General features: G+C 38.2%; 1 protein-coding gene across 1 annotated transcript in view; it reads left to right on the plus strand.

Annotated features, from left to right (window-relative positions):
* Positions 1–22,914, plus strand: part of LOC126260748 (nitric oxide synthase-like protein) — a 158,684-nt gene that overhangs the window by 60,768 nt on the left and 75,002 nt on the right. Inside the window, exons 16-19 of the mRNA XM_049958086.1 lie at positions 1,871–2,045; positions 2,182–2,311; positions 2,423–2,501; positions 17,728–17,909. Coding sequence (XP_049814043.1) covers positions 1,871–2,045; positions 2,182–2,311; positions 2,423–2,501; positions 17,728–17,909 — 566 coding nt within the window. The remainder of the gene's footprint in view (positions 1–1,870; positions 2,046–2,181; positions 2,312–2,422; positions 2,502–17,727; positions 17,910–22,914) is intronic.

Genomic DNA, 22,914 nt, shown 5'->3' on the forward strand with positions numbered 1-22,914 from the left:
CCATTCCTGTTTTAGCAGTAAGGGATTCAAGAAAGTATAAAACCACTTCTGTACTACAACTGTCACTATGAGCTGTGAAATGGAAAACTGTAATATACTGACAAATAATCATAACCATCAATACAGGTTCACAGTTCACTGAGCTACTACAAAATAATACTGCAGTGTTCACTGAATTGGAATTTTTTACGTACTGGTTAATTTAGACTTTGATATCACACATCTTAATGACTTGCATCCGATTGGTGTCAAAAAACAATCAGGATGTACATGAAACCCAAGGAAGCAGTTGACGTATGTACAGTGAAGTTCTGTTCACTGTATCCTCTATCACTACCAAAACTGCCAATTACGAATACAACAAGGAAATTACCAACTGTTAAGCATTCTTTTCATGGAGGCCTAATCTTCATGGTAGTCCACATAAGTGGTAATGTGTTCATGAATATTCCATCTTTTCTTCCTTATAAAAGTAGGCACAAGGTTTAAAATTTATCAAGAAAAGGGTGTGCTTACTCACAGAACACCCCTGAACACAAAATATTTTGACTCTTTCCCAAGTTCCTCCCCTTGCCTGTAGTTAACTTGTTCCATCGTTACTGAATGGCCTAAGGCCATCAGGCTTCAAAGCACAGATATGTTAATGAAATTGATATAAAAAAGATATGGCTACTGAATGTATGCCTATGTAGTTATTAGCTGTCTTCACCATAGTGCCGCAATTCAAAATTTTCTCGGTTCTTCTAAAGTAAGAATTATGTCATGGACAATTTTGCAGCTTTGATGTGAACACCACAGATGGTCTGACCTGTTATCAAACTAGGAGTCTGGTAAGTAAATCCCATTTATAATGCAAAAAGAAAGAGATGGCAGAGTTCTCATTCTCATATATGAAGCATTAGCTCAGAGGTGGCATCCCCTCAGTCTTAGCTCCCTTAGTGACAGTGTAAGGTTCACTGTGCGTGATGGGTTAACCGTTTTGTTATGTTGACTGTCCCTGATACAGGCTTTTGGAGATGCTCTGTAGTCTTCAATTAATTTTAAAATTCCTTTCATTCCTAATCAGTTAAACCCACATACCAAATTCCTCTACTTACTGTAATGTAAAACAATAGATGTTAACAACTTAACTGAGAAAAAACATTTTTACAAGATGATGTGCAAAGTTTTGAAATTTTCTTTTCATGTGAATGTTGTGACAGCTTTTGTCCCATAACTACTACTCCTTTCATTGAGCACTGGATGGAGACACAAATTTTCATCCAGATTTGACATTAAAAAAATCAGGTGGCTCAGCCTGATGCAGGCTTTTCACTGTAACGTCACTTTGCTTCCATCACATTATTCAGTTTCCTGTGGTTTCCTTGGAGAAGTAACTCTCAGTGGGAATACACAGCAGAGAAAAGAAACACTGTTGCTTTTTCTACAACTGTAGAAAGAAAATGATATGAAAATTGTCTGATGTCCATCAGATATTGTTGCTGATTTACAGCTGACACTATTTCATTATTTCTTTTGTGCAACTGGAATGTCCAAAGTAATTCTGAGTGCGACATTTGGCATGATAATGAATGCTCTTTAATATTCCAACTCCTTCACTGTTGTAGGATTTTTTTCTGATATTGCTATAAATGTTGCAAAACATCAATGTCTACAGAAACCAGTACGAAACTTACATTATTTATGGGTGAAGTCTCAGAATATTTAGAACTATAGTGTACTGTCAAATACATCACAATTTATAGTTTTAAAGTCTAATCACTATCTATCACAATTTACATGTTAAAAGTCTTATGATTTACGAGGGGCTGCAGGTATACTGATCCTAGAAAGGTATATTTACTGTTACAAATCACTCACTCCATTACAGATTTGCTGTCTTTGCTCTTGGTTCACGTGCCTATCCCAATTTCTGTGCATTTGGAAAACATGTAGACAACATACTTGGAGAACTTGGGGGAGAGAGGATAGCTGATGTATGTAAGGCAGACGAATTGTGTGGTCAAGAGCAGACTTTCAGGAAATGGGCAGCCAACATTTTTACTGTAAGTGATTACATTTTCGAAGTCTTATAATTTTGAAACATCTCTGCTTTTCATTCTTGTTTAATGAAATTGTCTTAATAGCACTATTAGAGATTAGGTGTACTTTCTGTGACATTATAAAAAGTGAATTTTATAGCTTGCTTGTGAAGCATTCTGTATTGATGCTGACGAAACACTCCTGAAGGTGACAAAATCCTTAACAACTGCAACACTGTCAGCCACTACAGTAAGATTTGTGCACACAAAAGAGGATAACCTGTTAAAAGGTATGTAATAACATTTACAGCAAAATTACTTGTACCCCAAACTTGCTTGACACAAAATCTGCCACAATCTTCATAAGAAACTTTGTAACGACAGATTTTTCTTAATTACAGCTCTGTCAACATTTCACAACAAGCAAGCATCCGTTTGCAGGCTTATAAAAAAGACTAACCTTCATCATGAGGATGTAAGGTAAGATGTGGCAGAGCGACTTTTGCACATGACTATTGGCAAATATGTGTTAAAGATGCATGAAATCTATACATAGGCTCTGAAAACAATGATTATATGAAACCCAGCTCACTCTGTTCATCTACAAGATCCAGAAAGCAGTAGATACAAGTGATGATGCTGATACCATTGTGCTTCACTTCCAGATGACATTTGATACAGTCCCATACAGCAGGCTAATAAACAAAATACTAGTGTACAGATATGAGACTAGCTGTGGGACTGGACTGAAGAGTTTCTACCAAACAGAACACAGCATGTCATTCCCAGTGGAGAGAAATCTTCAGACAAAAAAGTAACTTGGGGTGTTCACCAAGAAAGTGTTTATAGGACCATTATTTTCACATAAATGACCTAGCCAATAACACCAAAAGTTCCTTAAGGCTTTTTTGTGAATGATGTATACAAAGAAGTCAAAACACTAGAAAATTGTAGCAAAATACAGGAAATCCTGCAGAGGAATGGCGTTTAGTGCAGGGATGGGCAAGTGATCCCTCAACAGAAACAAATGTATTGCTTACAAGATCTGTTCAAAAAATTCAGTAACTTTGTCCACAAAATTTTTCTACACTTACCTTATACCTACTGGGTATCATCTCCTTTGAAATGCTCTCCTTTTGTCTATCATCACAAATCTTTGTCCTTGCAACAGGGTTTTCAACTTCACAAACAAAAAAACAAAAAGTTCACAGGGGCCGGTCTGGAGAGTATGGAGGTTGAGGCAGCACAGTGCTTTGGATTTTGTGCAAAGTGGCACACCAATAGGGATGAATGTGGAGAGGCATTATGATGATCCAAGAGCCATAAATTTTTTCTCACATTTCAGACCCCTTCCTTCTCACATTTTCTTGCAGGTGTCGCAACATGTCCCCATAGTACCATTAACAGTTTGTCCCTGTGGCACAAATTCATGATGACCTAATCTTTCAAATTCAAAGAAAACTGTCAGCATGGCTTTGACATTTGACCTCACTTGACAAGCTTTTTTGGTCTTGAAGGGACTTTCCTGACCCATTGTGAAGACCCCTTGGGCTCAACATCATAATCATAGACACAAATCTCATCACCAGTTATGATTCTCTTAAGGAACATCTCGTTCTCATTTGTACAATCCAAAAGCTCTTCCCTGATTTTGAGGCAAAGGTCTTTCTGTTCTTGATTCATGAGCTGTGGGACAAACTTGGTGGCAACAAGTGCATTCCAAGATGCTGCGTCATGATTTCACGACATGATCCAACTAAAATGTTACATTCTTCTTCAATCTCTTGGACAGTCAGTCTTAAATTAGCACGCACAATTTTGTTGACACTCCTGACATGAGCACTGTCGGTAGATGTTGAAGGGCATCCTGAATGAGGGTCATCTTTAACTTCCATCTGGCCATTTTTAAATCATGCAAACCATTCGTGTCACCAAGTATGGCTTAAACACTCATCACCATAGGCTTCCTACATCATTTGGTGTGTCTCTGTAAAGGTTTTCTTGAGTTTTATGCAAAATTTAATGCAGATGTGTTGCTCCTTTAACTCGACCATCAAGAAATTCATTCCGCTCAGTACAGCACTGAACAATAACTAACAGACATACAACAATGAAACTTCCAGCAGTTACACATTAAACACAGGTATTTGTAAGGCAACAACCACATTTCGCTCCAACACACCACTGGCATGAAATACCGAATGTTCTGGCATTTTTTCAATGTACTTCATACACCTTGCAGGAAGACCAGGAAAGTAAAATCAGAGAGATTTGAGCAAACTTATTATCAATTATTCTTCCTGTAAACCAATCATGACTGGAACAGGAAAGGGGAAGTGACAGTGGTACACAAAGTACCCTCTGTCGTATTCTATAAGGTGGCTTGCAAAGTACAGATGTAGATTTATATGTAGATCTCCCTTTAGAGGTGTGTGTGACTCTTATTCATTCAATTGTAAGGTTTTGAAATGATACACAGTGTCCAGAATCTGCATCACACAATAAAAAGTATTAATCAAGAATATTTCAGATCAGATAGACACCACCGCAGGAAGAAAATGATTGAAATGTGGTAGATTTGGAGTGGTTGCGTACATCTTCACCAATACACTATAAACTTCTGTACAGTGCATACAAATATAATTTTACACCTTCCTTATTCAGTTAGCAGTGGTGCACCACAAGTAAAATTGTCAGTATGCCTCTGGCCGGACCCACATTTTTCTATTTGCTGTATCTGTTATTACTTGAGCTGAATATGGAATATAGTAGAATGTTTCTTGATTATTCTCAGAATGTACCCCCTTTGAACTTAAAAAGCATGTGTTTAAGTGATTTATTAGGTCTATAACTTTGCTTCCGCCGTTTTGCAATAGACGGCAGTAGCAGCAAGTGGGGTTCAGGCGGTTGGTCATAGGTGTAATACAATAAGCTTAGGCATCTGCAAAGATAATGCCATAAAAATATTAGTCGATTTGTGATTGCATCATAGGGTTATTCTCGATTAAGTACGTCAACTTACGTACCCATTTCTCGCCATTTGCGGGAAGTTTTAATTTTCTGCTTTAACATGAAATCTGTGGCCATGGCTCTTAAAATGCTGGGTAAGACCAATGGTGAGGGAACTATTAGTGGAAGAATGTGCAGAGAATGTTTTCACTGCCTTAATAATGGTGATTTTGATGTTGAAGACCGGCATAGTGGGGGAAGACAGAACGTTTTGTAGCTACTGAAACAGACTAAGACAGTCACAGGACATCATTATCGAAAGCAATTGATGCATTCAAGCCCAGCACTCAAACACAAACGACCACAATACAGTGATAGACATTAAAGGTAATTTTGCAGCATGTCAATGCTTGATGCCATGTCCCTCCTGCCATATTCTCCATACGTTGCTCTCTCTGACTACCACCTTTTTCGATCAGTGGCATACAGTCTGGCTGACCAGCACTTCCGATCATATGAACAGGTGCAAAATTGAATCGATTCATGGATACCCACAAAAGATGCCCAGTTCTTCCACCACGGGATTTGTATGCTATCTGAAAGATGCGATAATGTAGTGGCCAGTGATGGGCAATATTATGAATCATAACTTTTTTTTAAGTTTTCACAATAAAGCCCCGAACTTCAAGAAAAAAACAGCGGAGAGAGAGAGAGAGAGAGAGAGAGAGAGAGAATGATCTGTCTTCCATATCATTCATCCAATTCATCTCAGCACGGCACCTGTCCTCCCCCTGAGCTAAGTTGATCTGGGTGGATACCCAGTGGTTGTGGCTTATTGCACTGATTGTTCAGGTCTAAAGTAATCAAATTGTATATTGTCTTTTTTATTGCTTACAAGCATAACATTTATTAGAGCACTAATGGACAACCATTCTTGCTAACGGACAACTGACCCTCTGCTTGTCATCTGTGGAGAGCGAAATGAGACGAAAACAGTAGATTTGTTTAATCAATTTCTTTATTCTAGCCCTCAGCTGTAGTGCATCAGGAACAGGTTGGTGAGAGTGTCCAGTTGCCCCTGAAGTGAAACAACAGACATCCAGCATTGTTGACAGTGCAAAGAGCAGGACATCACTTGAATGCCACTGTCAGAGAAGTCTCCAGCTATGACCATGATGACAGTGTGGCAACACAGCTGGCAGTACCGTGGAGGTGACTGTGACATCCCTCCAGTGAGTGAGCAGCTCTCTGGTCTGGAGGCAGCCACTCTTGTCTCAGGGCAGACTGCTGTGCCCCGTGGTCTAACACTGGACCCCGTACTGCATTCTGGGATGTCACTCCAGGTGTCATATGCTCATGGTCTAGGCTGTGATACTGAGACAAGAATATTTTAGCACATGAATGGCTGATTTCTTATATGCTCCAGGCTATGTTTGTTTGGGGCTTAAGACACATACTCTAAACACTTTCATGGTAGGAAGTGAGGAAAGGCTTCCATCTTTCTGCTAGTATATTGCAGCATCAGCTGTTGTCAGACTGCACCCAGCTGGATCTGATTCGGGTTGGCTGTCAGCTGTGTTTTCACAACACATAACACTCTTGACTGCCTGTGGCTGGTTCTGTTGCAACTCACTTCTGCTTTGGTGTACTTTCTGACCGAACATGGTCAATATGCTATGTTGCCCTCCTTTTTACCGAGACCCGGCACCTTTAATCGACCAAACTAGATTCCTAGTGACTGGTCCTTCTGGCCCTGTTTCACCTCTCAGGAATTATTCTAACAATTGGTTTCCTTAACCCTATCCTTAGTCTTACACATTCATTCATGGCCCTTTGCCCTGCTCCTCAACTCAGACACAATGAAACTTACTTCACTGATAGGCTTGTTGTGCAATAATTTCTAATTCTCTGTTCCAAACTTACAAGTTAAAATGAATCAATTATCTTTAACACTACCCCCTTCTGTGTTCATCATCCTTCCGCTGCTTTTATGGTCGACATATCCAATCCACTGGAATCCAAATGATGGCTGGGTTTGGACTCAGTCTTCTGTTTCATCATCTACATACCAAAACAAGGACTATGCTCAGCAGAACAAATGTCAGTGTGGTAGTTGGTATGACAATAGTCAATGTTGTCTCATTCGGTACTGATTTTCCTGATATAAATTTACATGCTGCAATAAGGCTTCCAGGGAGATGTGTCCATCCTCCTGGTTCAGAAATATATTTATAGACTACATTAATTCTGGCCCTAGAGTTTGATATAAGCTGGTGAGATCTGTGGCATGTAGCACTTCCATTGGCTCCTCTGATCAATACAAATGAGGCTTCAAAATATTCAGGTGAGTTATCCCTGGTGGACTGATGAAAAGTAGGCCCCATTATCTCACACATTGTTCCATTTAATAACAAACCACTCCCATTTAATTCTAGCCTCTTTGCTGATGTGAGCTTCCCCTGCTTGGGACAACTAGCCACTACCACCATCTTGTCAAACGTAGAGTACAACCAATATGCCTCCAGCTTGATCACTTCTTTATTGCATTCTCTTACCTCCTTTTGCCCCATTAGCAATTTCATTGTGCAGGAACCTCACCCCCTTTTTTTACTGTATTTGGACAGACTGTGATTTCCACTTGGTGGCATTTTTGTAACTTTGCTTCCTCCATTTCTATATATCTTCCCTTAACTTTTGCAGTTAATAATAGTTGTTGTTTTTACCCATACAAATTTCTTCAGTATCCCACACTTCACAGGATATGCATGAACTATGTGGCACTTTTAACATCCTTGTTTTCCTGCTGCTGGTACAGAAACAGAAATGTAAACTTTCGCTTCATCAGTTCTCACCAACACTATGGCTATCTTGAAATTAAAAGGTAAGTTTTTGTGCACTGGTTCTAATACCAACCACCACACTGGTGGTCGTTCCTTCTGCTCTTTCCTTAGACCCTTCAAATACAGCACTGGCAACAAGTTTACCCCCCAGATGACCTCTTACAGCCTGCTGCATAGCCTTCTGTAGTTCTGTTACCTCTCCCTTTCCTTCCCAAACACTATCTTCCATGGACTGCAACCATTTTGTTGTTACTACCTCCCTATCTGAGACTCCTATTTTTGTTCTTAGTTCCCCAATGTTCTGATCAACTGCCCATTCTGTAGCTTTGGCATACCAAATTACTTCTCCAGTCAGTTGTTGTAATAGTTGTTGGTTATTCATATGTCCTTCTCTAAACCTGCAAGCTGCATATTGTACCAATAACTCAGAACTTTGTTCCCTTTTGCCCATTGCTTAACCTCTTCTATGGTGTCATTCACCCTTCAAATGTCTTCCTCATCAGCAAGGCTAAATATTGTTTTCATAAGACAACTTCCTGCAGCAATCCAACCCCTCTTTCTTCACATATGTGGAATAACCTCCAGTACCGGGGTCATTTCACTCCTTAAGTTCTCGTATGCTCCATGTACTCTTTCACATACCCTGGCACTTCTTTTGAGTATCCCGTGCCTTTCCATTTCCTGATGGAATTTTTCGAATGCTTCTTCCCATCTTCTCACCTCGTTATGCATCTCAAGTGCATTAAATATCACCTGTATCACCCAGCAATGACTGGCGATCATTATGTCTTCCTGCTTGGTGAATAGCACTCCCCCTTCCAGGTGCTGGTTTCATAATGCTTCCACCCCTAAGAAGATTAGTCTCACTAAAAACAGCATCACCTTGCTTTCTCTTCAACAATACCTATTACTTTCTTCCCCCTTAAATTCCCTGCTGTTCTGCAGCTCCTTATGCTAATTATACTAAATCTATACCTAATCTAAAAGAAAATATTAAATGATTACCTCTTAGGCCTTAATCCATACTGGTTCCTTGTTACTCTTTCATTCACAACCTCTTGTTTATCTTCCAAAACCTTTCTCCTTGCTCTCCCTTTCTAGTCCACATCTTTTATCCCTGGAATAGCTTCCAGACTCCCTTGAAAAGGTATCAACTACCCTACATACAAAATTGTCATTTTCTTCCCAGGATTATGTGTGACTTCGAAATCAAATTCACTTAGTCAACAGACTAGAAGGATTCTTTAACTCCAACATCCATTTTAATACTACATGATCTATTATTATGCTAAGCTTTCTACCATACAGATAACATTTGAAACATATGATTCCATAAATAAGACTTAATCATGTCTTTCTGTAGAATTTAGTTGCCTTGATGCATAAGCTACTGTATGTTCTAATATTAGAGAATGAAAGTTGCTACTCACCATACAGCAGAGATGCTGAGTTGCAATAGGCACAACATAAAGATTCACACAATTATAGCATTTCTACCTCTTGTGACAACACACATGATTTGATGCATCACATAATGAAACAAATTCTCTATTAAAATCCAGAAATACCAATATCAGACCCTATGTTAAAGCTGATTTTAGCACCTGAAAAGGATGCTGGCTCTTTTCTGACCACACAAATTTAGTATCCTTTTTTACAATTGTGTCAACCATCTGGCAATACCTGTAAATCCTTTCACAAACCAGTAGCAATAGTTAACAACTACTAAGAACAATTGCAACTCATTTACAGATTCTGGTACAGAAAATTCACGTACAGCTCTAATTAACCTTGGGGCTTTCTTAACCCCATCTTTACTTATGATATGACATAGGTATGCTACCTCTTCCATCACAAAATTACACTTTTCTGTACTGAATGATAACTTTGCTGCTTTTAACCTTAGGAATACTTCCCTTCATCATTGCATATGCATTCCACATCATTCCCATACATGATTATGTCATCAAAATACAGTATTGCTGTAGTTTTAAACCTCTGAGTACTCTGTTCAACAATCTCTGAAATGTTGCAGGCTCATTTTTTAATCCAAATGGCATTCTTCTGAATTGGAAGTGCCCCCAGAGTGCTGAAAATGCTGTTTTGTGCAGATCCTTAAGTCCAAACTCTATCTGGTGATAACCACTCTTCAAATACATTGCTGAAAAATGTTTGCATCGCCCTAAATGATCTGAGGTTTCTGTGATATGTGGCAAAGGGTAGGTGTTCACTGTGGTTTTCACATTTAGATGCCTGTAATCACAGCAAAACCTGTATTTTCGTTATCCATCTGTTGATTTTTATCCTTTTTTTCTTTTGGCACAGTAACTATTCCTCCCCCCCCCCCCATGCATTATTACTTTCTTCAATTATTCCATCTTTCAGCTGTTGACTGAAAAATTCTTCCAAAATCTGCTGCAAGTACCTATTCTGTATGGTTGTGGTACACTGGCGATTCATTTCCCCATTGGTATGCGGTGCTGTGTAATATACGAGATGGTAATGGTATTTCTGGAAAAATTAAATCCTTAAATTCCAAACGTCATTTTTCCATCCATCCCCTACTGCTTCTCCCTAGGTGCTTCACTTTTACTCATAAAGTAGTTTCAATGGCGTCCAGCAATTGTCCGAGGCAGACACCCGTTGTGTCCTATTGTTTTTCCTTAAGGATATCAATGTTAGTGATTAACAAACCCTTTGTTAATCATACGTCCTCTGTGCTAAAATTATCCATAGAAACATGTACCTTTGTTTCACCCTTTATTTCTTGTGTGCATACCTCTTTTAATTAATCAACCCACCTGACCTAATACTTCATTCTCTTCTAATTGTTCCACCACAAACAAAATTACTACCGGTAAGCTAGACTCAACACAGACCCAAAGGGATTTGTCAGTACCCTTAGGTACACAATCGTGCGAATCAAATCTTAGTGTGATAATTCTCAGTTTAATCTGTTCATCCTTTGCAATAGACATTCCTCGTGACATCACTAACTGGCAATGGCTTCACCTAACTGAAACATTTTTCCATCAAGTTCCACCATAAATTGCTGAAGATCAATTATGGCACAAGGCTGATTTAAGAAATGTAATCCTAATCAGGAGAAAGAAAACTGGTGTACTATGGATTGGAGTGTGGAATGTCAGATCCCTTAATCGGGCAGGTAGGTTAGAAAATTTAAAAAGGGAAATGGATAGGTTAAAGTTAGATATAGTGAGAATTACTGAAATTCGGTGGCAGGAGGAACAAGACTTTTGGTCAGGTGATTACAGGGCTATAAATACAAAATCAAATAGGGGTAATGCAGGAGTAGGTTTAATAATGAATAAAAAAATAGGAGTGCGGGTACGCTACTACAAACAGCATAGTGAACGCATTATTGTGGCCAAGATAGACACAAAGCCCATGCCTACTACAGTAGTACAAGTTTATATGCCAACTAGCTCTGCAGATGATGAAGAAATTGATGAAATGTATGACGAGATAAAAGAAATTATTCAGGTAGTGAAGGGCGACGAAAATTTAATAGTCATGGGTGACTGGAATTCGTCAGTATGAAAAAGGAGAGAAGGAAACATAGTAGGTGAATATGGATTGGGGGGAAGAAATGAAAGAGGAAGCCGCCTTGTAGAATTTTGCACAGAGCATAACTTAATCATAGCTAACACTTGGTTCAAGAGTCATAAAAGAAGGTTGTATACCTGGAAGAATCCTGGAGATACTAAAAGGTATCAGATAGATTATATAATGGTAAGACAGAGATTTAGGAACCAGGTTTTAAATTGTAAGACATTTCCAGGGGCAGATGTGGATTCTGACCACAATCTATTGGTTATGAACTGCAGATTGAAACTGAAGAAACTGCAAAAAGGTGGGAATTTAAGGAGATGGGACCTGGATAAACTGAAAGAACCAGAGGTTGTAGAGAGTTTCAGGGAGAGCATAAGGGAACAATTGACAGGAATGGGGGAAAGAAATACAGTAGAAGAAGAATGGGTAGCTCTGAGGGATCAAGTAGTGAAGGCAGCAGAGGATCAAGTAGGTAAAAAGACGAGGGCTAATAGAAATCCTTGGGTAACAGAAGAAATATTGAATTTAATTGATGAAAGGAGAAAATATAAAAATGCAGTAAATCAAGCAGACAAAAAGGAATACAAATGTCCTAAAAATGAGATCGACAGGAAGTGCAAAATGGCTAAGCAGGGATGGCTAGAGGACAAATGTAAGGATGTAGACGCTTGTCTCACTAGGGGTAAGATAGATACTGCCTACAGGAAAATTAAAGAGACCTTTGGAGAGAAGAGAACCACTTGTACGAATATCAAGAGATCAGATGGCAACCCAGTTCTAAGCAAAAAAGGGAAGGCAGAAAGGTGGAAGGAGTATATAGAGGGGTTATACAAGGGCGATGTACTTGAGGACAATATTATGGAAATGGATGAGGATGTAGATGAAGTTGAAATGGGAGATACGATACTGCGTGAAGAGTTTGACAGAGCACTGAAAGACCTGAGTCCAAACAAGGCCCCGGGAGTAGACAACATTCCATTAGAACTACTGATGGCCTTGGGAGAACCAGTCATGACAAAACTCTACTATCTGGTGAGCAAGATGTATGAGACAGGCGAAATACCCACAGACTTCAAGAAGAATATAATAATTCCAATCCCAAAGAAAGCAGGTGCTGACAGATGGGAAAATTACCGAACTATCAGTTTAATAAGTCACAGCTGCAAAATACTAATGCGAATTCTTTACAGACGAATGGAAAAACTGGTAGAAGCGGACCTCGGGGAAGATCAGTTTGGATTCCGTAGAAATGTTGGAACACATGAGGCAATACTAACCTTACAACTCATCTTAGAAGAAAGATTAAGAAAAGGCAAACCTACATTTCTAGCATTTGTAGACTTAGAGAAAGCTTTTGACAACGTTAACTGGAATACTCTCTTTCAAATTCTGAAGGTGGCAGGGGTAAAATACAGGGAGCGAAAGGCTATTTACAATTTGTACAGAAACCAGATGGCAGTTATAAGAGTCGAGGGGCATGAAAGGGAAGCAGTGGTTGGGAAAGGAGTGAGACAGGGTTGTAGCCTCTCCCCGATGTTATTCAATCTGTATATTGAGCAAGCAGTAAAGGAAACAAAAGAAAAATTCGGAGTAGGTATTAAAATTCATGGAGAAGAAGTAAAAACTTTGAGGTTCGCCGATGACATTGTGATTCTGTCAGAGACAGCAAAGGACTTGGAAGAACAGTTGAACGGAATGAACAGTGTCTTGAAAGGAGGATATAAGATGAACATCAACAAAAGCAAAACGAGGATAATGGAATGTAGTCAAATTAAATCGGGTGATGCTGAGGGGATTAGATTAGGAAATAAGACACTTAAAGTAGTAAAGGAGTTTTGCTATTTAGGGAGTAAAATAACTGATGATGGTCGAAGTAGAGAGGATATAAAATGTAGACTGGCAATGGCAAGGAAATCGTTTCTGAAGAAGAGAAATTTGTTAACATCGAGTATAGATTTAAGTGTCAGGAAGTCGTTTCTGAAAGTATTAGTATGGAGTGTAGCCATGTATGGAATTGAAACTTGGACGATAACCAGTTTGGACAAGAAAAGAATAGAAGCTTACAAAATGTGGTGCTACAGAAGAATGCTGAAGATAAGGTGGGTAGATCACGTAACTAATGAGGAGGTATTGAATAGGATTGCGGAGAAGAGAAGTTTGTGGCACAACTTGACTAGAAGAAGGGATCGGTTGGTAGGACATGTTTTGAGGCATCAAGGGATCACAAATTTAGCATTGGAGGGCAGCGTGGAGGGTAAAAATCATAGAGGGAGACCAAGAGATCAATACACTAAGCAGATTCAGAAGGGTGTAGGTTGCAGTAGGTACTGGGAGATGAAGAAGCTTGCACAGGATAGAGTAGCATGGAGAGCTGCATCAAACCAGTCTCAGGACTGAAGACCACAACAACAATCCTAAAATCATGTCACAGTCCTCACTCGTGTGGCACAATCTCTACACATTGTTTAAATTGAACTGGACCCGAAGCTGGTGACACTGCCTCCTTACATGCCTCATTTGTCCACATCTGAAACATTTTATACTAGCTGCAAACACTGTCCGTTTACCCTGTATTCCAGTTGACAAATCGATCTTCTCACTCTCTATAGCTAACTGCACTAATGTGCACAAAGCTGTCAGATCCCCTGTCTGTAAACATCTTGATGTTTCCACATGCAACTCTCTTAAAAAACATCAAGGACCTGTGCTCATTTTCTGTAAAATAACTTCATTGCCTACAGCATCCTATCTTAATTCATAGGTACATCCATTAATTTTCCTTACCCTATCCGCAAATTGTTCCACAGTTTCCATGTTTCTCTTAGTTACTACTGCTAATTGTTCCCTATAGTATCTGGCACTAGTTTATTTCATGTATCTCTGAATCAACCCTTTAAATTCTTCAAAGCTGTGGTTCCCTTAAGAGCTTCTGTATACTGTATGTAAGTTTTAGCTCCAACTGTTAGTCTCAATTTTACAACACACAATAATTCCTTACCAGACCAACCTTCCATCTCAGCCTGGTTTCCCAGGGTTTTCCCCAGGTCGTATACACCCTGTAATAGTTTTAGTGTCATGGCTTGTTGTTATGTGCAAGGACTGGTATGGTGACACATGGTTGAAAAACAAGCATCAGTGTGCATTACAACTGCAGTCAACATAGGTCTGGACAAGGTGAGCAGGGCTTCATCTGTAAAGCTGTTTTATCAAACAACAGCAACAGTGCTGCAGTTCTTCACAAGTAGCAACGTGTTAACGGAATGCACAGAGGTCTTCTTTCCACACCAGGGTTGAAGAACATGATTCAGAAGTTTGAATTAAATGGTGATTTGGGTATTCCTCCAGGAGAGGTCAACTCTGAATTGTGCCACAAGCTGCTGCCATGGCTGGAAATGCTGGACACAATGTGCAGTCTTCAAGCAGTGCACAATCTGTGTCGTGACAGCTGAACATTCCATAGCCCACCATTGTGAAATTGCTGCAAACAATTGTGAAATGGTGTCTCTAATGCTGTGCCAGCTGTTGTGGATGCAGATAGTCATCACATCGAACAATGTTTGTAACCTGGAATGTAGGCATGGTACACAATTAACAAATGTTACCCTCCCACATTAAATTAAAATGTGTTCCTTTCAATGGTGTATTCGTTAGCTCTCTTCTGCATGTCCTTAGAAGTGTCTCAAGTTTCACTGCCCTACAATCACTCTCAAGTAGTGAAAGTTCAATTATAATCACCTTGTACACCTACATCCATACTCTGCATGACAGAGGGTACTTCCCATTGTAACATTTAGGCTGATTTCTTCCAGTTATTCAGATTTGGGATACAGGAAGAATAACTGTTTAAATGCCTCTGTGCCACTATAATTAATCTGATCTTGTATTCATCATCCCTTTGGGAGGGATACATAGAGGGTTGTAGGAAACGTTTAAGTAAAAATTCTCATGATAATTTGCACCTGTCTTCAAATGTCTGCCAGTTCAGTTTCTTCACTGTATTGGTGACACTTTCCACAGGTCAAAAAAGCCTATGACATGATTTGTGCTCTCCTTCTCTGTATATGTTCAGTATCCCCTATCAGCCCTATCTCAAATAGGTCCAACACAATTCAGTAATATTCTAAGGTTGCACAAATGTTTTGAAAGCAATCTGCTTTGTAGAATGATTCCATTTTCTAGTAGTCTACCAATGAACTGAAGTATGCAGCCTGCTTTGCCAATGACTGAGCCTATGTGATCATTCCATTTCATATCCAGACAAATTGTTACACCCAGGTGTTTGTAAGAATTGTCCAATTCTAACTGTGCATCACTCATATTGTAGTGATAAGATACTACATTTCCTTTTTTCATTTGGTGAAGTGCATAATTTTTTGTTTTCGAACATTTAAAGCAAGTTGCCCATCTCAGCAATACTTCAAAATCTTATCGAGATCCAACTTAATATTTTTGAAGCTCCTTTGGACAGTATTTCATTACAGACAACTGCATTTTCTGCAAAAAGTCTGAGACTACTTTTAACATTGTCTCCAACATCATTAATACACAACATGAACAGTGAGAGTTCCAACACAGTTCACTGGGAGCACACATGAAGTGACTTCTACATCTGTCAATGAGACTCCATCCAAGATAACATGCTGTGTCCTCTGTACCAAGAAATTTACAATCCAGTCAGATACCTTACTTGATACCCCACATCACGGTACTTTCATTAAAAAGAATAGGGGTCAAAACAAGTAAATTGTTTTCCAAAATTAAAAAGTATGCATCTCTGATTACCTAGACCCTTGGGTTTCATGACGTCATGTGATAAAATGGCGGTATGGGTTTTACATGGTTTTACATAACCGATGTTTTTGGAATTCATACTAGTTTGCATGGAGGGAGTTCATTCTGTTTGAGATAATATGTGATAAAATGGCGGTATGGGTTTTACATGACTGATGTTTTTGGAATCCATACTAGTTTGCATGGAGGGAGTTCATTCTGTTTGAGATAACTTATTGACTTTGAACTCAGAGAATTTTCTAAGATTCTACAACAAACGGATGTGGAGGATATTTGACATTAGTTTTGTGGATCACTTCTGCTGAACTTCCTGCAGATGGGGGCCACCTGTGCTTTCTTCCAAACATGAGGCATGGTATTGTGTTCAATGGATCTATAGCAGATTATTACTGAAAAGGGGCTAAGTCAGATGTAAATTTGATATAGAATCTGACAGAGATTTCATCATACCCTGGAGATTTGTCCAGTTTCAGTGATTTCAGCTGTTTCTTGACATCACTGGACACTAATATCAATATTACTCATCTCTGTAGTTGTGTGAGTATTAAATCAGGATAATACTCCTGCATTTTCCTTTGTAAAGGTACATTTGAAAAATACGTACAGGATTCCTGCTTTTGGTTTGCAACTCTCAATTTAGTTCTTGTCTTATGTGTGACAATCTGGACACTACCTTTGGTGTTACCAACAGCCTTTGCATATGACTGGAATTTATTTGGGTTTTGTGAGAAATCCTTTGAGAATATTTTGCTACAGCACTCGTTGAAGATTTGACACGTGGTTCTCTTGACAGCCAGGTGTGTTTAACTCAGCATCTCCGTGTCTCTAATCCTATACTTAAACCTTCTGCTTGTTTTAGCTTAGTTACCCTTTTTACTTTGCACTTTGAAATATGGTTGAAAGTCATGGCCACACTATGACACAGAGTATTCCAACAGGCAAGGCATTTCATCACTAACCCACTAACATATGAAATAAATAATTATGGCCCATGTTTCTTATGAGACAATACTTATAAGATGTAGTTTTGCCAACTCTATCGTAAGTATAAAATTGCGCCTCTGTTTAACAAGTGGCAAAGACAACCACACACGAACATTGTCTGTAAAATTTGAGAATGGTGTAAATATTAGCTCCGGATTCAAAAAAATAACAACATTAGCTATTAGTCTATGAAATAACATCACTATCAATTTATATGTTCTTTGTGGTTTTTTATGTGTTGCATTCTATGGTGACCAATGGTCTTCAGGAATCTCAAGTTAGATAAGAAATAAATAGAAACAGAAAAAGTAGAAATGGCAGAATGTTACTTTAAAATGAATTTCTTCAGTCTATAAAGCTTAACAGTAAAATTCATCTGTTCAAACTAAAACGACTCGTGCTTCGAGCATGGGAAATGTTCAGTAAACTTAAAACATATTGGTCTATTTAATCAGTGACTATGTAATATATCACAATTACAATAAAAGATTAAACAGTGTGACAATGTGTCGGCATTGCTTATGAATGAAATTCATGCTAATTACATTTTCATATTATTTTTTTTTCAGTCATACTACAATTCTACTTCAGCTGAAGACTGATCTCACATACTTACCTGGGGATCATGTTGCTGTTTTCCCATGCAACAAGCCTGCACTTGTCAATGGGATTCTGGAACGTATACATTTTCAGCATGACCCTGATCAACCTGTTGAGCTTCAAATGCTGAATGAAGCATATACATCCAATGGTAACAAATGGTTCATTTTGCTTCCACAATAATTACATTTTTAGATATTTCAGTTTTCTTATCTTTTCCCTGCAAACATTAACACAATATCAGTCAACATTTATCTGGTACCTGTGCCAAGTGATTTTATGTGACAGTATTTCACAGATGATGAACATAAAAAAGAATGTCAAGTCATACACAAAGTACAGTATCACTTCCTCTCATAATGGCATGTAAGAACTTCAATCCTCAATTTGGGAGAAATCTACAAAAAAGGAACTGAAATGGTTTCATTAACCTTTCCCTTCAATTTTGCAGTGAACTTATCTACAAGAATATTGAGAAGAAGCAGCACATTTATAATTGATGTATAGATTACACTGTAAAATGCATTACTAACAAGTAATAATATACTACTCCATTTGTATCAGCACTGGCAGATATTAAGATCAAAGTAACGAGATACACAAGCATTTGGTCACCAATCCACTTCCACAGGAAATAAGTCATGAAAAATCATCTATGGCAGAGGTGAATAGTGCACAGTTAAATTACATTACATGAATCACATTCAATGGGTCCTGCAGAGAAGGGTTCCTGGAATGTGGACAGAAGTCAAGGGGGTACATTTTATTTAAGTGCAACAAAATTTAACTTTATGAAACACTGTACTACTGCAGCAAATCATTTATTACACTGTAACATAACACACAACTTTGAAGAATCTCTATGAGAGTGCTCTTCAGTGGAGTAGAAACAGTTGCCCAAGAGAAAGATTCTGAATTCAGTTTTAAGTTTTGCCACATTGTTTTGTTGAATTAGATTTGACTCCTGCTGTAATGTGAAACCGGTTTAATCTTTTCATAAGTTATTTTAGGCCAAAGTATTACATTTATGATATGCACCATTTTCATTTACATCTACATTCACATTTTACAAATAATGCAAAGTGCGTGGCACAGTGTACTACCCATTATACGACATATTAGGTTTCTTTGTGCTCTGTTGATATATGGAGTATGGCAAAGAATGACTGCTTAAATGTCTTCGTGCTTGTTGAAATTAGTCTAAACTCATCTTTGTGGAACCTATGAGAGTGAAATGTTGTATATTTATAGATTTGTCACTTGATACTTGTTCTCTAACTTTGTAAGTATAATCAGACTTCTGCAGGATAACTGGAATCTATCTTCAAGCACCTGCCGATTTAAGTTTTTCATCACTTGCATGAAACTGCCCAAAGAGTCAAACAAACATGTGGCATTTGTTCTGCCCCTCTTTGAATATGTTTAATATCTCCTATTGGACCTATCTGATTGGGTCACCTTCATGTGAACAATATTCAAAGATGAGTTGCATGACTGTCTTGTAAGTAATCCCACTTGCTCACCGATTGTATTTTCCTTATGAACTAAAGCTTGCCACTTGCTTTATTAATGACTGAGCCTATGTGACCACTCCATTTCATATTCCCATGAATTATCACACCCAGGTATTTGTGCGAGTTCACTTGTGACTCACAGATATTTTAATCATATGATACTACATTTTGCTTTTTGTGAACCGCACAATTTTAGATTACTGGAAATTGAAAGCAAGTTTCTTCTAATCTACACCACTTTGAAATCTTGTCAAGATCTGACTACATATTCATGCAGCTTTTTTTTCACATAGTACTTCAGTACAGATAACTAACTAGTCATCTACAAAAATCTTCCAGGTTATTAACATAACATGAACAATACGGATCCAAACACACATCCATGGGCACGCCTAACATCACAACTAGGGGGTGTTCAAAAAGTCTCGCAGCAGTGCCATATGATTGTTAGTCATGAGTGCTGTATGATTGTTCGCCTGCCTGGGTTTTTCAACGAAACAATAACCCCACAATGATACTGCAGTGCTATTCTGTACCCATTCATAGGAGAACTTGTGTTAAGTGAACTACTGAACGATTATTTTCAGCAAGATGGTGCAACAGCGCATACAGCTCGCATTTCAATGTCACTGCTTGCTGATGTTTTTGGTGATCGCATAATTTCACAGGAACTTTGGCCTTCACGATCGCGTGACCTAACACCATCTGACTTTTTCTTCTGGGGTGCAGTGAAAGCAACTGTCTATACAAACTGTCCAAAATCCATCGATGAATCGAAATTGCAATATCCACTTTCACTGCTTCTGTTACAGAAGAAATGTTACGGCTTGTGTTTGGAAACATGATTAGATGAATTGAATTGTGTATTCAACAACAGGGGGATCACTTTCAAAATTTAATGTGAAAATTTGTAAGTAAAAATGAATATTCAATAAATTTATAACTTGTATTTCACTGAGTTTCATTTTGGTATATTCACTGCGGCATACGGCATGCACGGCTAACAATTATACGGCACTGCAGAGAAACTTTTTGAACACCATACATTTTGAAAAGAAAGAAATATTTGTAATGCCAACAGATATTAATGAATATATGTATTGTAAAGCAGTTTTCAAAATAAAAAATGGAACTGATAAATTTATAAATTTAATGTATTCAACTGAAAATGGTGCTAGCTACAGCACAGTTGTCTAAACACTAAGTTGAAATAATAAATTTTAAGCATTCGACTAAAAATTATATTGCAGATTGTGACACAATAAAGAGTCACCAGCAGCATTTCATTATAAACCATGCAAGATAAGTCACTAGGCTGGCTAAAAGAATAAACTGAAACAACAGGGTATGCCAACTCTCACAGTAAAATCCAAACACTGTTAGATATAATTTGTTCAACGTTAGAGTGCAAAAGAAAAAAATCAGATGTCAAATAACTAGTATAGGAAAATACAAATTTCAGTGCAGTTCAGAAAAATGCAATATCTTCAGTGATTACAAATAGGAAATTATAAGTAAATAAAATCAAAATTTCCATTTAATGACCAATTCCTCGTTATCAGCTACCAAATGACTTTAGTATGTTTGAAACTTAAGGATTTTGGTAGTGAATTCACTATTGTTAGCATAATTTCAGCATATCTGCATTTCATCTAATAATGCTCATACTTACACTTATTTTCCATTACAAAATATTCATGATATTTGATCCACAGATGATGAAGAGATTGAAGAAATGTATAATGAGATAAAACTCATGGGGGACTGGAATTCAATAGTAGGAAAAGGTAGAGAAGGAAAAGTAGTAGGTGAATGTGGAATGGCGGCAAGCAATGAAAGAGGAAGCCGCCTGGTAGAATTTTGCACAGAGCATAACTTAATCATAGCTAACACTTGGTTCAAGAATCATAAAAGAAGGTTGTATATGAGGAAGAATCCTGGAGATACCAGAAGGTATCAGATAGATTATATAATAGTAAGACAGAGATTTAGGAACCAGGTTTCAAATTGTAAGACATCTCTAGGGGCAGATGTCGACTCTGACCGCAGTCTATTGGTTATGAACTGTAGAGTAAAACTGAAGAAACCGCAAAAAGGTGGGAATTTAAGGAGATGGGACTTTCAGGGAGAGCATAAGGGAACAATTGACAGGAATGGGGGAAAGAAGTACAGTAGAAGAAGAGAAGAAGAATGGGTTGTGCTGAGGGATGAAGTAGTGAAGGCAGCAGAGGATCAAGTAGGTAAAAAGACAAGGGCTAGTAGAAATCCTTGGGTAACAGAAGAAATATTGAGTTTAATTGATGAAAGGAGAAAACATAAAAATGCAGTAAATGAAGCATGCAAAAAGTAATACAAACGTCTCAAAAATGAGAGCAACAGGAAGTGCAAAATGGCTAAGCAGGGATGGTTAGAGAACAAATATAAGGATGTAGATGCATATATCACTAGCCTACAGGAAAATTAAAGAGACCTTTGGAGAAAAGAGAATCGCGTGTATAAATATAAAGAGCTCAGATGGAAAACCAGTTCTAAGCAAAGAAGAGGAAGCAGAAAGGTGGAAGGCATATATAGAGGGTCTATACAAGGGTGATGTACTTGAGGGCAATATTATGGAAATGGAAGAGGGCATAGGTGAAGATGAAATGGGAGATATGATACTGTTTGAAGACTTTGGCAGAACACTGGATGACCTAAGTCGAAACAAGGCCCTGAGAGTAGACAACATGCCAATTAGAACTGCTGATAGCCCTGACAAAACTCTACCATCTGGTGAGCAAGATGTATGAGACAGACAAAATACCCTCAGACTTCAAGAAGAATATAATGATTCCAAACCCAAAGAAAGCAGGTGTTGACAGGTGTGAAAATTACCAAACTATCAGTTTAATAAGTCACAGCTGCAAAATACTGACACAAATGCTTCACAGATGAATCGAAGAACTGTTAGAGGCTGACCTTGGGGAGGCTCAGTTTGGATTCCGTATAACTGTTGGAACATGTGAGACAATACTTACCCATATGACTTATCTTAGAAGATAGGTTAAGGAAAGGCAAACCTATGTTTCTAGCAATTGTAGACTTGGAGAAAGGTTTTGACAATGTTGACTGGAACACTCTCTTTCAAATTTTGAAGGTCACAGGGGTACAATACAGGGAGCAAAAGGCAATTTACAATTTGTACAGAAGCCAGATGTCAGTTATTAGAGTCTAGGGGCATGAAAGGAAAGTAGTGGTTGGGAAAGGAGTGGGACAGGGTCATATCCTACCCCCAATGTTATTCAATCCATGCATTGAACAAGCAGTAAACAAAACAAAAGAAAAATTTGGAGAACGAATTAAAATACACTGAGAAGAAATAAAAACCTTGAGGTTTGCTGATGACATTGTAATTCTGTCAGAGACAGCAAAGGACCTGGAAGAGCAGTTGAACAGAATGGACAGTGTCTTGAAAGGAGGGTATAAGATGAACATCAACAAAAGCGTATGAGGATAATGGAATGTAGTCTAATTAAATCAGGTGATGCTGAGGGAATTAGATTAGGAAATGAGACACTTAAAGTAGTAGATGAGTTTTGCAAAATAACTGATGATGGTTGAAGTAGGGAGGATATGATATGTAGACTGGAAAAAGCAAGGAAAGTG

Source organism: Schistocerca nitens, chromosome 5 (assembly GCF_023898315.1).
Source record: "Schistocerca nitens isolate TAMUIC-IGC-003100 chromosome 5, iqSchNite1.1, whole genome shotgun sequence".
NCBI classification, from domain to species: domain Eukaryota; kingdom Metazoa; phylum Arthropoda; class Insecta; order Orthoptera; family Acrididae; genus Schistocerca; species Schistocerca nitens.